The sequence below is a fragment of the Bombina bombina genome, chromosome 5 (genome assembly GCF_027579735.1).
Source record: "Bombina bombina isolate aBomBom1 chromosome 5, aBomBom1.pri, whole genome shotgun sequence".
NCBI lineage: Eukaryota > Metazoa > Chordata > Amphibia > Anura > Bombinatoridae > Bombina > Bombina bombina.
The window spans coordinates 19217481-19234356 of record NC_069503.1 but is presented as its reverse complement, the minus strand read 5'-3'; the positions used below and the strand labels follow the sequence as shown (position 1 = coordinate 19234356).

Genomic DNA, 16876 nt, shown 5'->3' with positions numbered 1-16876 from the left:
TGGGTGTTTTGTGTCAGTTTGTGACAATGTTTGTGATTGATTTGACTGAAGCTGTATGATCTTGTGTCTTCATGTTGGGTGTTTTGTTTCAGTTTGTGACAATGTTTGTGACTGATTTGACTGAAGCTGTGTGATCTTGTGTCTTCATGTTGGGTGTTTTCTCTGTCAGTTTGTGACAATGTTTGTGACTGATTTGACTGAAGCTGTATGATCTTGTGTCTTCATGTTGGGTGTTTTCTGTGTCAGTTTGTGACAATGTTTGTGACTGATTTGACTGAAGCTGTATGATCTTGTGTCTTCATGTTGGGTGTTTTGTGTCAGTTTGTGACAATGTTTGTGACTGATTTGACTGAAGCTGTATGATGTTGTGTCTTCATGTTGGGTGTTTTCTGTGTCAGTTTGTGACAATGTTTGTGACTGATTTGACTGAAGCTGTGTGATCTTGTGTCTTCATGTTGGGTGTTTTGTGTCAGTTTGTGACAATGTTTGTGACTGATTTGACTGAAGCTGTGTGATCTTGTGTCTTCATGTTGGGTGTTTTGTGTCAGTTTGTGACAATGTTTGTGACTGATTTGACTGAAGCTGTGTGATCTTGTGTCTTCATGTTGGGTGTTTTCTCTGTCAGTTTGTGACAATGTTTGTGACTGATTTGACTGAAGCTGTATGATCTTGTGTCTTCATGTTGGGTGTTTTCTGTGTCAGTTTGTGACAATGTTTGTGACTGATTTGACTGAAGCTGTATGATCTTGTGTCTTCATGTTGGGTGTTTTCTGTGTCAGTTTGTGACAATGTTTGTGACTGATTTGACTGAAGCTGTGTGATTTTGTGTCTTCATGTTGGGTGTTTTGTGTCAGTTTGTGACAATGTTTGTGACTGATTTGACTGAAGCTGTGTGAACTTGTGTCTTCATGTTGGGTGTTTTGTGTCAGTTTGTGACAATGTTTGTGACTGATTTGACTGAAGCTGTGTGATCTTGTGTCTTCATGTTGGGTGTTTTCTGTGTCAGTTTGTGACAATGTTTGTGACTGATTTGACTGAAGCTGTATGATCTTGTGTCTTCATGTTGGGTGTTTTCTGTCAGTTTGTGACAATGTTTGTGACTGATTTGACTGAAGCTGTATGATCTTGTGGCTTCATGTTGGGTGTTTTGTGTTAGTTTGTGACAATGTTTGTGACTGATTTGACTGAAGCTGTATGATCTTGTGTCTTCATGTTGGGTGTTTTGTGTCAGTTTGTGACAATGTTTGTGATTGATTTGACTGAAGCTGTATGATCTTGTGTCTTCATGTTGGGTGTTTTGTGTCAGTTTGTGACAATGTTTGTGATTGATTTGACTGAAGCTGTGTGATCTTGTGTCTTCATGTTGGGTGTTTTGTGTCAGTTTGTGACAATGTTTGTGACTGATTTGACTGAAGCTGTATGATCTTGTGTCTTCATGTTGGGTGTTTTCTGTGTCAGTTTGTGACAATGTTTGTGACTGATTTGAATGAAGCTGTATGATCTTGTGTCTTCATGTTGGGTGTTTTGTGTCAGTTTGTGACAATGTTTGTGATTGATTTGACTGAAGCTGTATGATCTTGTGTCTTCATGTTGGGTGTTTTGTGTCAGTTTGTGACGCTGTTTGTGATTGATTTGACTGAAGCTGTATGATCTTGTGTCTTCATGTTGGGTGTTTTCTGTGTCAGTTTGTGACAATGTTTGTGATTGATTTGACTGAAGCTGTATGATCTTGTGTCTTCATGTTGGGTGTTTTGTGTCAGTTTGTGACAATGTTTGTGACTGATTTGACTGAAGCTGTATGATCTTGTGTCTTCATGTTGGGTGTTTTCTGTGTCAGTTTGTGACAATGTTTGTGACTGATTTGACTGAAGCTGTGTGATCTTGTGTCTTCATGTTGGGTGTTTTCTGTGTCAGTTTGTGACAATGTTTGTGACTGATTTGACTGAAGCTGTGTGATCTTGTGTCTTCATGTTGGATGTTTTGTGTCAGTTTGTGACAATGTTTGTGACTGATTTGACTGAAGCTGTGTGATCTTGTGTCTTCATGTTGGATGTTTTGTGTCAGTTTGTGACAATGTTTGTGACTGATTTGACTGAAGCTGTGTGATCTTGTGTCTTCATGTTGGGTGTTTTGTGTCAGTTTGTGACAATGTTTGTGATTGATTTGACTGAAGCTGTATGATCTTGTGTCTTCATGTTGGATGTTTTGTGTCAGTTTGTGACAATGTTTGTGACTGATTTGACTGAAGCTGTGTGATCTTGTGTCTTCATGTTGGATGTTTTCTGTGTCAGTTTGTGACAATGTTTGTGATTGATTTGACTGAAGCTGTGTGATCTTGTGTCTTCATGTTGGATGTTTTCTGTGTCAGTTTGTGACGCTGTTTGTGATTGATTTGACTGAAGCTGTATGATCTTGTGTCTTCATGTTGGATGTTTTGTGTCAGTTTGTGACAATGTTTGTGACTGATTTGACTGAAGCTGTGTGATCTTGTGTCAGTTTGTGACAATGTTTGTGACTGATTTGACTGAAGCTGTATGATCTTGTGTCTTCATGTTGGGTGTTTTGTGTCAGTTTGTGACAATGTTTGTGACTGATTTGACTGAAGCTTTATGATCTTGTGTCTTCATGTTGGGTGTTTTGTGTCAGTTTGTGACGCTGTTTGTGATTGATTTGACTGAAGCTGTGTGATCTTGTGTCTTCATGTTGGGTGTTTTGTGTCAGTTTGTGACAATGTTTGTGACTGATTTGACTGAAGCTGTATGATCTTGTGTCTTCATGTTTGGTGTTTTCTGTGTCAGTTTGTGACAGTGTCTGTGACTGATTTGACTGAAGCTGTGTGATCTTGTGTCTTCATGTTGGGTGTTTTGTGTCAGTTTGTGACAATGTTTGTGATTGATTTGACTGAAGCTGTATGATCTTGTGTCTTCATGTTGGGTGTTTTCTGTGTCACTTTGTGACAATGTTTGTGACTGATTTGACTGAAGCTGTATGAATTTGTGTCTTCATGTTGGGTGTTTTCTGTGTCAGTTTGTGACAATGTTTGTGACTGATTTGACTGAACCTGTGTGATCTTGTGTCTTCATGTTGGGTGTTCTGTGTCAGTTTGTGACAATGTTTGTGATTGATTTGACTGAAGCTGTGTGATCTTGTATCTTCATGTTGGATGTTTTGTGTCAGTTTGTGACAATGTTTGTGATTGATTTGACTGAAGCTGTATGATCTTGTGTCTTCATGTTGGATGTTTTGTGTCAGTTTGTGACAATGTTTGTGACTGATTTGACTGAAGCTGTGTGATCTTGTGTCTTCATGTTGGGTGTTTTGTGTCAATTTGTGACAATGTTTGTGACTGATTTGACTGAAGCTGTGTGATCTTGTGTCTTCATGTTGGGTGTTTTGTGTCAATTTGTGACAATGTTTGTGACTGATTTGACTGAAGCTGTGTGATCTTGTATCTTCATGTTGGATGTTCTGTGTCAGTTTGTGACAATGTTTGTGATTGATTTGACTGAAGCTGTATGATCTTGTGTCTTCATGTTGGATGTTTTCTGTGTCAGTTTGTGACAATGTTTGTGATTGATTTGACTGAAGCTGTGTGATCTTGTGTCTTCATGTTGGATGTTTTCTGTGTCAGTTTGTGACAATGTTTGTGACTGATTTGACTGAAGCTCTGTGATTTGTGTCTTCATGTTGGATGTTTTCTGTCTCCTGCCAGGTGACACCCATTGGATATTATGACACCTGTAAGTACATGTATTGCCAGGATACAGGAACCAGGCTAAATAGGATGGATTCTGTGTGCCAGACGTTCACTAGTTATGCCCGGGAATGTGCCCAACAGGGGATTATCCTAGACTGGCGCAAGGCCGGCTTCTGTGGTAAGTGCCAACATGCGTTTGGAACAGGTGACATATTGGAGATTTGTCGTTGTGGAATAACAGCTTATTTGTTATAGTTAATCATAGTTCTCTCATTTTTCATTTTATGTTCATTAAAAACACTGACAAAAAAGCAAAAATTCCCCAGCAAGTCTAAAAGAGTCTTTTTTTTTTAGCCAATAAACTTGTCAACCACAGTTCTCCAGTGTCAACGGCCTTTAGAGGAAATTAATTATAAAAGAAATTAGATAAGGGAATACCAGGACTTGTAGTATGAAGAAATAAACAGACCTATACAGACATAGGGGTAGATTTAACAAGCAGTGAATGCTGCTTTCTATGCCCAAAGTTTCAAAGTCGCAGGAAACCTAAGTTAAAAAGCAGCAGTTGTAAGACCACTGCTCCTTAACTTGTGGTGGTGGACTGCAATCATCCCCATCCGATCCGGATTATTGACACCCCCTGCTAGCGGCCGATTGACCGCGAATGTGCAGGGGTCAACATTGCACAAGCATTTCACTAGAAATGCTTGTGCAATGTTAAATGCAGACAACGTATTCTGTTGGCATTTAGCGATGTCGGGCGGACGTGATTCGCTACAGCGAATCATGTCCGCCCGGCACTTGGTAAATCTACCCCATAGGATAGATTACAATCTATTGTCGGCAAGTTTCTTGTGTGATCAATTCATAATGCATTATCCTTTTGTTTGTTAAAACTCCACAGCTGCAAACATGTGTTCAACTGAAAAGCTCCCGAAAACGCCTTTTTTATCTCATTAAGTACCTGTTTTTAAAATAGAAACTGGGAGGTCATCCAAACTGAAGCCCATTCACACCTCCTAAGGCTACAGTAAAACTATATTCATATAACGCCTTTTTTTCACTCTGCAAGAGAAATACTCATTCACATGTGTGACATTAACCTATTGTAATCCAAATTCAACTCCAACCATATGAATTGCCATATATATCTTGGCATGATGCGTGTACTTATCTAATCACTTCAGACCGCCCAATCTACAAATGGCATGTTTTTTATTTTAATATTTTATTGTAAGTCCTGATTGTCAATACAAGTACTGATGTCTTTAAAATCGTGTTTTAAAAAGGGATCGCAAAATTGTTTCAAAGTCCTTGTGCATACATTATAGAGAAAACAAACTATACCACACTAAAAATAAGTGAGATAATATAAACTAGAGGGTACCTATTATTTTAGCTATACAAGTAACATATGTAAGAAGTGTAACAACCAACATAATCAGCTTTTGATACTTTAAATGATTTTGCTAAATTCATATAAAGTTCACATGTGAAGACAAATGACCTATTTCATACTTTCAATCAAATCTTAAGCAAAGCAGGTAGAAAGCTCCTTTTGTGACCTTCACGTCGTATAGATCCTGAAGATATAAGGGCCCCTCTTTGAGCAGATTTCGCATCAAATACCTCCACCATGTACATCCAATGAATCAATACCCACAAAAGTATTAGCACTTGATTGTGCTAAGAAGAGTTTGCTGAGAACTCTCAGTGTCTCATCTCACTGCCAAGCGCATCCCCGTAGCTCTTCGTCTGGTGCAGAAACCGATGCTTCAGGTGGTTGCCAATTACCATGTCTTATTAGTATACCTCAAAGCTAAATTCATAGATTCCAAGACGTAATTTTATGTAATGTAAGGCCAATAAAAAAACTATAATGCAGCATTAAAAACATAATTAAAAACATTAGGCTTTCCAAAACGCTACACGATTCTCAACAAATAAACGCTTTTGTTTGAGGAAAAGTGGGTTTTCACTGAGAAACGGGTAGCATAATGCATTTGGAAAGCCTAATGTTTTTAATGCTGTATTAAAGTTGTTATTGGCTTCACATTACAGCTTGGTGCACAAAGAGGTGCCCTTTTTTTCTTTTATTCACATACATTATTGAACTCACGGTCACAAAGACAAATTTCTGTCTATAAGTTTAATAATGTATGTGTAAGGACTTTGAAACCCACTCTTGTGAATTAGTTTGGACTTAGAGCTGCATCTCCTATTAAAATCTAGTCACAAAGGCGCAATTTCGTTTAATGGTCTCCTGGGCAGATACAACATTGTAAGGCAGCGCGTTCATGATTTACAGTTGAAATAATATAAAAATCCAGCAAAAGAAGATGTTAAAAGTCCTTTCAATAGAAACATGTAGTCTCCATTTTGTTTTCAGACTAACGCTAAAATAGAAAAGTTTTTTTTAACAAACAATAGAAATAAATATTGTCAAAAACAATAATTGTGATAATTTACAAGTGACCATATAGTGATAGAAGAATAGAGCACTGTCTGCCCGTCCCTAAAATATAAAAGATGCATTCAGTTGATTTAGCAGTGGTGAGGATGGAAACGGATTACAATAGGTTGTAATGAAAGTCACGATTGTTCAATCCCTGTTAGTAACAATCACGACTCAACACAATTAGTTACTTTACAAATATACATATGTATACAGCCTCCAAAATAAAGATGAATGGAGCTTTAATGAATCAATACCATTTATTTTAATAGACCTCTATAATGTTTCCTGCGGCCATTTCATTTCAGAGTGTTTGACACACATGCAATATAGCAGACTGTTTGCAAATAGATGTGAAATAGTTGTAAAGATGTAAAAAATAACGATTTTTACGAAGGTCCAAATCTGTGTGTGGGTGTGGAAAAGAGCAAATTGAAAAAGGAGCAAAGTAAATTTGATAAAAGAAGTAAACTGGATGGTTTTTAAACATTGTATTTTCTTTATATGAGGATTTTATCCTGCATGGCCATTTAAATGTATTGGCCTTTTACATTTATTAATATCAGTTTATCACAAAAACAGGGATTAAAGGGGATCTGTTAAGGTTGAACATTATGAACTTTTTGTCTTTCCTCCTTTACTTCTTTAATTCATTATAAAGATCTCTAAAATTAGACACTTCCTTACACAAGACACAACTAAGATTTTAATCCACTCTCTCATTCTTTCCCACCTCGATTACTGCAACTCTGTCCTCTCTGGTCTCCCCATCTGCTGCCTAGCTCCTTTACAATCCATAATGAATGCCTCTGCCAGACTCATCTTCCTTACAGGTCGCTCTTCATCTGCTGCGCCTCTCTGCCAATCCCTACACTGGCTTCCTCTTGCTTTTAGGATCAAACACAAAATTCTCATTCTGACATACAAAGCCCTCAACTGCACTGCTCCCCCCTATAGCTCAGACCTTGTCTCCAGATACTCTCCCACCCGTCCCCTTCGCTCTGCTCATGACCTCCTACTCTCCTCCTCTCTTGTTACCTCCTCACACTCCCTCTAACAGGACTTCTCCAGACTGGCTCCCATCTTGTGAAACTCTTTGCCTCGCTCTACAAGACTCTCTTCTAGTTTTAAAAGCTTCAAGTGCTCCCTAAAGACTCTACTGTTCAGGGACGCATACAACCTACACTAACCTTTCCTACTACCAGTTCCTCTCCTCCATTGCTATCCCCTGAACCCCATTAGCATGTAAGCCTAAGAGTCCAGCTGTTTGTAGATCACCTTCTTAAGAGCTGACTACAACAGTGCAACTCTTGGCAGGGTCCTCTACCCATTTTATCCCTATAATTGTTTTGTTGTACTCCGCCTTTGTTTATAGCGCTGCGGAATCTGTTGGCGCTCTACAAATAACCGATAATAATAATAATGCTAAAGAATGATAGGACCAATAGACTGTCCTAGAGCCCTGTGCCCGATACTTCTCAGCATGGTAACCTGTGTCCTACACCAGCTGTGAGATAAGTGCTGTAAATAAAAGATATGGAGGTTTTATCACAGATATAGCTAAGCTGTGATTCTGATGTTCCCTACAGAGAAGCAGTGCCCATTGGGCAAGCAATACTCAGACTGTGTGTCCTCCTGCCCTGCAAGCTGTGCCGCTGTGGGGAGCTATGAGGCCGGGCAGTGCCGAGATGAGTGTGTGAGTGGGTGTGAGTGCCCGTCTGGGCTGTACCTAGAGGATGGTGCTTGTGTGAAGGAAGCGGACTGTCCATGTTACCACCGAAGGCAAAAGTACTCACCAGGAGACACCATCAAGCAACGGTGCAACAAATGGTAAGGAATGCCCAAAGCAGAGATGTAAACTGATGTGCTCCTACCTATAACCTACAGGTAATGCAACACCACAGTCACAAGTAACCCAAGCATTTTCTCCTCACGTGTCCCCACAACTTTATGTGTAATTAGTGAAGCTATTTAATTGTAAGTGCAGCCTCTGATAAACTCTACTTGCCAATAATAGAGAATACAACGCAATACATCCTGGAACCCTAAGCTGCATCACTTCAGCAGCCAGGCAGGTACCCATAGGCAGCTACATAGTCTCCCTAATGACAAAAACCAGCACTGATTACATCACATCTGGAGTTCAGGGAAATGTTTTGTTTTGTGAGTTTCTCCCCAATATAAATATAAGTGATCATTTGCCTACAATCAGACAACAAGCTCTATAAGGTAACAGCCAACAAGCATTTATCATCTCAGGCTCCCAAAATGAAATTTTTATGATTCAGATAGAGCAGCAATTTTAAGCAACTTTCTAATTTACTATTATCAATTTTTGTTTGTTCTCTTGGTATCTTTATTTGAAAAAGCAGGGATGTAAGCTTAGGAGCCTTCCCATTTTTGGTTCAGGACCTGGGTAGCACTTTCTGATTTGTGTCTAAATGTAGCCACCAATCAGCAAGCGCTACCCAGGTGCTGAACCAAAAATAGTCTGGCTCCTAAGCTTACATTTTGACAACTGGAATATATTAGAAAGTTGCTTAAAATCGCTGCTCTATCTGAATCATGAAAGTTTAATCTTGACTAGACCGTCCCTTTAACTTCACAAAGTCAAACACACGTTGTAAATAAAGAAACCACAACAAATTCCTAACAATGCTGGACCCTACAGAACTGGTATTACAGGAGCGCTTTGATTCTATGGGGGTCTCTAGCTGCCAGTTTACAGTTCTGTGAGTATAAATATAAATACCTAATCCTACACAATGCCATGAGCCTTTCTCTGTCTTCAACCCTCAGCGTTTGGTAAATATATTTCTTACATTCTATAATGGCAGCGCATGAAGCTAAAGTTAAAGGGATATGAAACCCAACATTTTTCATGATTCAGATAGAGCGAGTGATTATAAACAACTTTCTAATTTATTTCTATTTTTCAGCTATTTATACTATTGTGTGTAGTGCTCACTGTCACCACTAGGGGACAATATAACTGCTGTAATAACATAAAGCTTTAGACTATCTCTGTGGTAGTGCTGTGTATCCTTCTGCCTATGTCACAGGTCTGATGTACTGATAGACTATTATGCACCTTCTATGCAATGAACTGGTTAATCCTGCAGTCCAGGGGACTAGAGACACATTATGCCAACATTAACCCTTCTCTCTCCCAGTGTGTGCCAGGGCGGCCGCTGGTATTGCTCCCAGGACAGATGTGCTGCCCAGTGTTCTGTGCTCGGTGACCCTCACTATGTGACATTTGACCGCAAGAGGTTCTCTTTTCATGGCACCTGTGACTACATCTTGGTGCAGGTGAGTAATATGTATCTAGTTATGGCCAGTAGAAGGGGAATATTATACAAGCGGATTTGTTCCAAGAGCTTGCAATCATGTAAATGTTAATAGGCTCACACAGAGCAGTGACCAATAATTAGGGTTGCCACCCAGCCAGTATTTTACTGACATGGCCGGTATTTTTAAGGTTCATGTCAATATAGAAAATAAATAATAAATATTGAAAGAAAGCTCCTGTCAAAGTGAAACTTCTGAGTGTGATGAATACTAGTTATAAAAAATCAGTCCTATCAGCTTTAGTTTTTCAGTTATGCTGTTTAATTATTTATTAAAATGTATTTAATTGAGCATGGCCAGTATTTTCTTCCAAGAAAGGTGGCAACCATTACCCTACCAATAATATATATATGATACAGTTATGTGCTTTATCAGTGATTGTAGTATTTATCAGTGATTGTAGGATTTATCAGTGATTGTAGTATTTATCTGTGATTGTAGTATTTATCAGTGATTGTAGTATTTATCTGTGATTGTAGGATTTATCAGTGATTGTAGTATTTATCTGTGATTGTAGGATTTATCAGTGATTGTAGGATTTATCTGTGATTGTAGTATTTATCAGTGATTGTAGGATTTATCAGTGATTGTAGGATGTATCTGTGATTGTAGTATTTATAAGTGATTGTAGTATTTATCAGTGATTGTAGTATTTATCTGTGATTGTAGGATTTATCAGTGATTGTAGTATGTATAAGTGATTGTAGGATTTATCAGTGATTGTAGGATTTATCTGTGATTGTAGTATTTATCAGTGATTGTAGGATTTATCAGTGATTGTAGTATTTATCTGTGATTGTAGTATTTATTAGTGATTGTAGTATTTATCAGTGATTATAGTATTTATTAGTAATTGTAGGATTTATCAGTGATTGTAGTATTTATCAGTGATTGTAGTATTTATTAGTGATTGTAGTATTTATCAGTGATTGTAGTATTTATTAGTAATTGTAGGAGTTATCTGTGATTGTAGTATTTATTAGTGATTGTAGTATTTATCAGTGATTGTAGTATTTATTAGTAATTGTAGGATTTATCTGTGATTGTAGTATTTATCAGTGATCAGTGATTGTAGTATTTATCAGTGATTGTAGTATTTATCTGTGATTGTAGGATTTATCAGTGATTGTAGTATTTATCAGTGATTGTAGTATTTATCAGTGATTGTAGGATTTATTAGTGATTGTAGGATTTATTAGTGATTTTTAGTATTTATCAGTGATTGTAGTATTTATCAGTGATTGTAGTATTTATTAGTAATTGTAGGATTTATCAGTGATTGTAGGATTTATCAGTGATTATAGGATTTATCAGTGATTGTAGTATTTATCAGTGATTGTAGTATTTATCAGTGATTGTAGGATTTATCAGTGATTGTAGTATTTATCAATGATTGTAGTATTTATCAGTGATTGTAGGATTTATCAGTGATTATAGGATTTATCAGTGATTGTAGTATTTATCAGTGATTGTAGGATTTATCAGTGATTGTAGTATTTATCAGCGATTGTAGTATTTATCAGCGATTGCAGGATTTATTAGTGATTGTAGGATTTATCAGTGATTGTAGGATTTATCTGTAATTGCAGTATTTATCAGTGATTGTAGTATTTATTAGTGATTGTAGTGTGCACTCTGCACTGTGTCTATGTTAATCTCTGCACTCTCTCTGTGTTACTCTCTGCACTGTGGCTATGTTACTCTCTTTACTCTCTCTGTGTTACTCTCTGTACTCTCTCTGTGTTACTCTCTATACTCTCTCTGTGTTACTCTCTGCACTCTCTCTTTGTTACTCTCTGCACTCTCTCTTTGTTACTCTCTGCACTCTCTCTGTGTTACTCTCTGCACTATCTGTGTGTTACTCTCTGCACTATATCTATGTTACTCTCTGCACTCTCTTTGTGTTACTCTCTGAACTCTCTCTGTGTTACTCTCTGCACTCTCTCTGTGTTACTCTCTGCACTGTGTCTATGTTACTCTCTTTACTCTCTCTGTGTTACTATCTGTACTCTCTCTGTGTTACTCTCTATACTCTCTCTGTGTTACTATCTTCACTCTCTCTTTGTTACTCTCTGCACTCTCTCTGTGTTACTCTCTACACTCTCTGTGTGTTACTCTCTGCACTATATCTATGTTACTCTCTGCACTCTCTCTGTGTTACTCTCTGCACTCTGTCTGTTACTCTCTGCACTCTGTGTTACTCTCTGCACACTGTCTGTTACTCTCTGCCCTCTCTCTGTGTTACTCTCTGCACTCTCTCTGTTTTACTCTCTATACTCTCTCTGTGTTACTCTCTGCATACTCTCAGTGTTACTCTCTGCTATCTACCTGTATTACTCTGCATTTTGCTTGTGTTACTCTCTGCACTCTCTCTGTGTTACTCTCTGCACACTGTCTGTTACTCTCTGCACTCTCTCTGTGTTACTCTCTGCACTCTCTCTGTGTTACTCTCTGCACTCTTTCTGTGTTACTCTCAATATTCTGTGTTACTCTCTGCACACTCTCTGTGTTACTCTCTGTTATCTACCTGTATTACTCTGCTTTCTGCTTGTGTTACTCTCTGCACTCTCTGTGTTACCCTCTAATATCTACCTGTATTACTCTGCATTCTGCTTGTGTTACTCTCTGCACTCTCTCTGTGTTACTCTCTGCACTCTCTCTGTTTAACTCTCTATACTCTCTATGTTTTACTCTCTCCACTCTGTCTGTGTTACTCTCTGCACTCTGTCTGTGTTACTCTCTATACTCTCTCTGATTTACTCTCTGTACTCACTCTGTGTTACTCTCTGTTATCTGCCTGTATTACTCTGCATTCTGCTTGTGTTACTACTCTCTGTACTGTGCCTGTGTTAGTAATCTCTGCCTGTGTCACAACTCTCTGTACCGTGTCTGTGTTACTACTCTCTGCCTGTGTTACTACTCTCTGCTTTCTGCCAGTTTTACTGCTCTCTGACTGTGTTACTACTCTCTGCCTGTGTTACTACTCACTGCCTGTGTTACTACTCTCTTTTTTCTGCCTGTGTTACTACTCTCTGCCTGTGTTACTACTCTCTGCTTTCTGCCAGTTTTACTACTCTCTGCCTGTGTTACTACTCTCTGCCTGTGTTACTACTCTCTGCTTTCTGCCTGTGTTACTACTCTCTACCTGTGTTACTACTCTCTTCCTGTGTTACTACTCTCTGATTTCTACCAGTTTTACTACTCTCTACCTGTGTTACTACTCTCTGCCTGTGTTATTACTCTCTGCTTTCTGCCAGTTTTACTACTCTCTGCCTGTGTTACTACAATCTGCTTTCTGCCAGTTTTACTACTCTCTGCCTGTGTTACTACTCTCGGCCCGTGTTACTACTCTCGGCCTGTGTTACTACTCTCTGCTTTCTGCCTGTGTTACTACTCTCTGCTTTCTGCCTGTGTTACTACTCTCTGTCTGTGTTACTACTTTTTACCTGTGTTACTACTCTCTGCTTTCTGCATGTGTTACTACTCTCTGCCTGTGTTACTACTCTCTGCTTTCTGCCTGTGTTACTACTCTCTGCCTGTGTTACTACTCTCTGCTGTGTTACTACTCTCTGCTTTCTGCCTGTGTTACTACTCCTTGCCTGTGTCAGTACTCTATGCCTGTGTTACTACTCTCTGCCTGTGCTAGTACTCTCTGCACTCTGCCTGTGTTACTACTCTCTACCTGTGTTACTACTCTCTGCTTTCTGCCTGTGTTACTACTCTCTGCCTGTGTTACTACTCTCTGCCTGTGTTGCTACTCTCTGCTTTCTGCCTGTGTTACTACTCTCTGCCTTTGTTACTACTCTCTGCCTGTGTTACTACTCTCTGCTCTCTGCTATCTACCTGTATTACTCTGCATTCTGCTTGTGTTACTCTCTGCACTCTCTCTGTGTTACTCTCTGCACACTGTCTGTTACTCTCTGCACTCTCTCTGTGTTACTCTCTGCACTCTCTCTGTGTTACTCTCTGCACTCTTTCTGTGTTATTCTCAATACTCTGTGTTACTCTCTGCACACTCTCTGTGTTACTCTCTGTTATCTACCTGCATTACTCTGCTTTCTGCTTGTGTTACTCTCTGCACTCTCTGTGTTACCCTCTAATATCTACCTGTATTACTCTGCATTCTGCTTGTGTTACTCTCTGCACTCTCTCTGTGTTACTCTCTGCACACTGTCTGTTACTCTCTGCACTCTCTCTTTTTTACTCTCTATACTCTCTATGTTTTACTCTCTGCACTCTGTCTGTGTTACTCTCTGCACTCTGTCTGTGTTACTCTCTATACTCTCTCTGTCTTACTCTCTGTACTCACTCTGTGTTACTCTCTGCTATCTGCCTGTATTACTCTGCATTCTGCTTGTGTTACTACTCTCTGTACTGTGCCTGTGTTAGTAATCTCTGCCTGAGTCACAACTCTCTGTACCCTGTCTGTGTTACTACTCTCTGCCTGTGTTACTACTCTCTGCTTTCTGCCAGTTTTACTGCTCTCTGACTGTGTTACTACTCATTGCCTGTGTTACTACTCTCTTTTTTCTGCCTGTGTTACTACTCTCTGCCTGTGTTACTACTCTCTGCTTTCTGCCAGTTTTACTACTCTCTGCCTGTGTTACTACTCTCCGCCTGTGTTACTACTCTCTGCTTTCTGCCTGTGTTACTACTCTCTGATTTCTACCAGTTTTACTACTCTCTATCTGTGTTACTACTCTCTGCCTGTGTTGCTACTCTCTGCTTTCTGCCTGTGTTACTACTCTCTGCCTTTGTTACTACTCTCTGCCTGTGTTACTACTCTCTGCTCTCTAATATCTACCTGTATTACTCTGCATTCTGCTTGTGTTACTCTCTGCACTCTCTCTGTGTTACTCTCTGCACACTGTCTGTTACTCTCTGCACTCTCTCTGTTTTACTCTCTATACTCTCTCTGTTTTACTCTCTGCACTCACTCTGTGTTACTCTTTGCTATCTGCCTGTATTACTCTGCATTCTGCTTGTGTTACTACTCTCTGTACTGTGCCAGTGTTAGTAATCTCTGCCTGTGTCACAACTCTCTGTACCCTGTCTGTGTTACTACTCTCTGCCAGTGTTACTACTCTCTGCTTTCTGCCAGTTTTACTGCTCTCTGACTGTGTTACTACTCTATGCCTGTGTTACTACTCACTGCCTGTGTTACTACTCTCTTTTTTCTGCCTGTGTTACTACTCTCTGCCTGTGTTACTACTCTCTGCTTTCTGCCTGTGTTACTACTCTCTGCCTGTGTTACTACTTTCTGCCTGTGTTACTACTCTCTGCTTTCTGCCCGTGTTACTACTCTCTGCCTGTGTTACTACTCTCTGCCTGTGTTACTACTCTCTGCTTTCTGCCTGTGTTACTAGTCTCTGCCTGTGTTACTACTCTCTGCCTGTGTTACTACTTTCTGTTTTCTGCCTGTGTTACTACTCTCTGCCTGTGTTACTACTCTCTGCTTTCTGCCTGTGTTACTACTCTCTGCCTGTGTCAGTACTCTCTGCCTGTGTTACTGATCTCTGCCTGTGCTAGTACTCTCTGCACTCTGCCTGTGTTACTACTCTCTACCTGTGTTACTACTCTCTGCTTTCTGCCTGTGTTACTACTCTCTGCCTGTGTTACTACTCTCTGCTTTCTGCCTGTGTTACTACTCTCTGCCTGTGTTACTACTTTCTGCTTTCTGCCTGTGTTACTACTCTCTGCTTGTGTTAGTACTCTCTGCACTTTGCCTGTGTTACTACTCTCTGCCTGTGTTACTACTCTCTGCTTTCAGCCTGTGTTACTACTCTCTGCCTGTGTTACTACTCTCTGCTTATGTTACTACTCTCTGCTTTCTGCCTGTGTTACTACTCTCTGCCTGTGTTACTACTCTCTACCTGTGTCAGTACTCTCTGTCTGTGTTACAACTCTCTGCCTGTGTTACTACTCTCTGCTTTCTGCCTCTGTTACTACTCTCTGCCTGTGTTACTACTCTCTGCTTTCTGCCTGTGTTAGTACTCTCTGCACTCTGCCAGTGTTACTACTCTCTGCCTGTGTTACTACTCTCTGCACTCTGCCTGTGTTACTACTCTCTACCTGTGTTACTACTCTCTGCCTGTTTTACTACTCTCTGCTTTCTGCCTGTATTACTACTCTCTGGCCGTGTTAGTATGCTCTGCACTCTGCCTGTGTTACTACTCTATGCCTGTGTTACTACTCTTTACCTGTGTTACTACTCTCTGCCTGTGTTATTACTCTCTGCCTGTGTTAGTACTCTCTGCACTCTGCCTGTGTTACTACTTTCTGCATGTGTTACTACTCTCTGCACTCTGCCTGTGTTACTACTCTCTGCCTGTGTTACTATTCTCTGCCTGTGTTACTACTCTCTGCACTCTGCCTGTGTTACTACTCTCTGCCTTTGTTACTACTCTCTGCACTCTGCCTGTGTTACTACTCTCTGCCTGTGTTACTACTCTCTGCCTATGTTACTACTCTATGCACTCTGCCTGTGCTACTAGTCTCTGCCTGTGTTGCTACTCTCTGCACTCTGCCTGTGTTACTACTCTCTGCCTGTGTTACTACTCTCTGCACTCTGCCTGTGTTACTACTCTCTACCTGTTTTACTACTCTCTGCCTGTGTTACTACTCTCTACACTCTGCCTGTGTTACTACTCTCTACCTGTGTTACTACTCTCTGCCTGTGTTACTACTTTCTGCCTGTGTTACTACTCTCTGCACTCTGCCTGTGTTACTACTCTCTACCTATGTTACTACTCTCTGCCTGTGTTACTACTCTCTGCCTGTGTTACTACTCTCTACCTGTGTTACTACTCGCTGCCTGTGTTACTACTCTCTGCACTCTGCCTGTGTTACTACTCTCTGTCTGTGTTACTACTCTCTGCCTGTGTTACTACTCTCTGCACTCTGCCTGTGTTACTACTCTCTACCTGTGTTACTACTCTCTGCCTGTGTTACTACTCTCTGCTTTCTGCCTGTATTACTACTCTCTGGCGGGGTTAGTACGCTCTGCACTCTGCCTGTGTTACTACATTCTGTACTATGTTACTCTTTGCTTGCATGTGATGCTGACATGAATATGAAACTCCTCATGTTCATCCTCAGGATTATGTGGATCAGAAGCTTCTTATTACTGCGGAGAACATAGCTTGTGGAAGCCAAGGATCTGTTAGCTGTCTGCGGGCGATTACAGTTACTGCGTACAAAACATCAATCAGTCTGCGAACCTCAGGTACTCCCTGCACAGCATATGTATATTGTAGACTGTTGATACCCCAAGACTCCCACTCAGAGATTCCCCTTCACCACATTCTTTTAGACGAGATATTGCTTCCACATGTAACTCCCAACCCCTTATATCCACTACTCTAGTTTCTCCC

At 40.0% G+C, this 16876-nt stretch overlaps 1 protein-coding gene across 1 annotated transcript in view; it reads left to right on the top strand.

The window, feature by feature from the left end:
- Positions 1 to 16876, top strand: part of LOC128661241 (SCO-spondin-like) — a 624208-nt gene that overhangs the window by 33152 nt on the left and 574180 nt on the right. Inside the window, exons 10-13 of the mRNA XM_053715520.1 lie at positions 3713 to 3875; positions 7742 to 7982; positions 9326 to 9464; positions 16602 to 16728. Coding sequence (XP_053571495.1) covers positions 3713 to 3875; positions 7742 to 7982; positions 9326 to 9464; positions 16602 to 16728 — 670 coding nt within the window. The remainder of the gene's footprint in view (positions 1 to 3712; positions 3876 to 7741; positions 7983 to 9325; positions 9465 to 16601; positions 16729 to 16876) is intronic.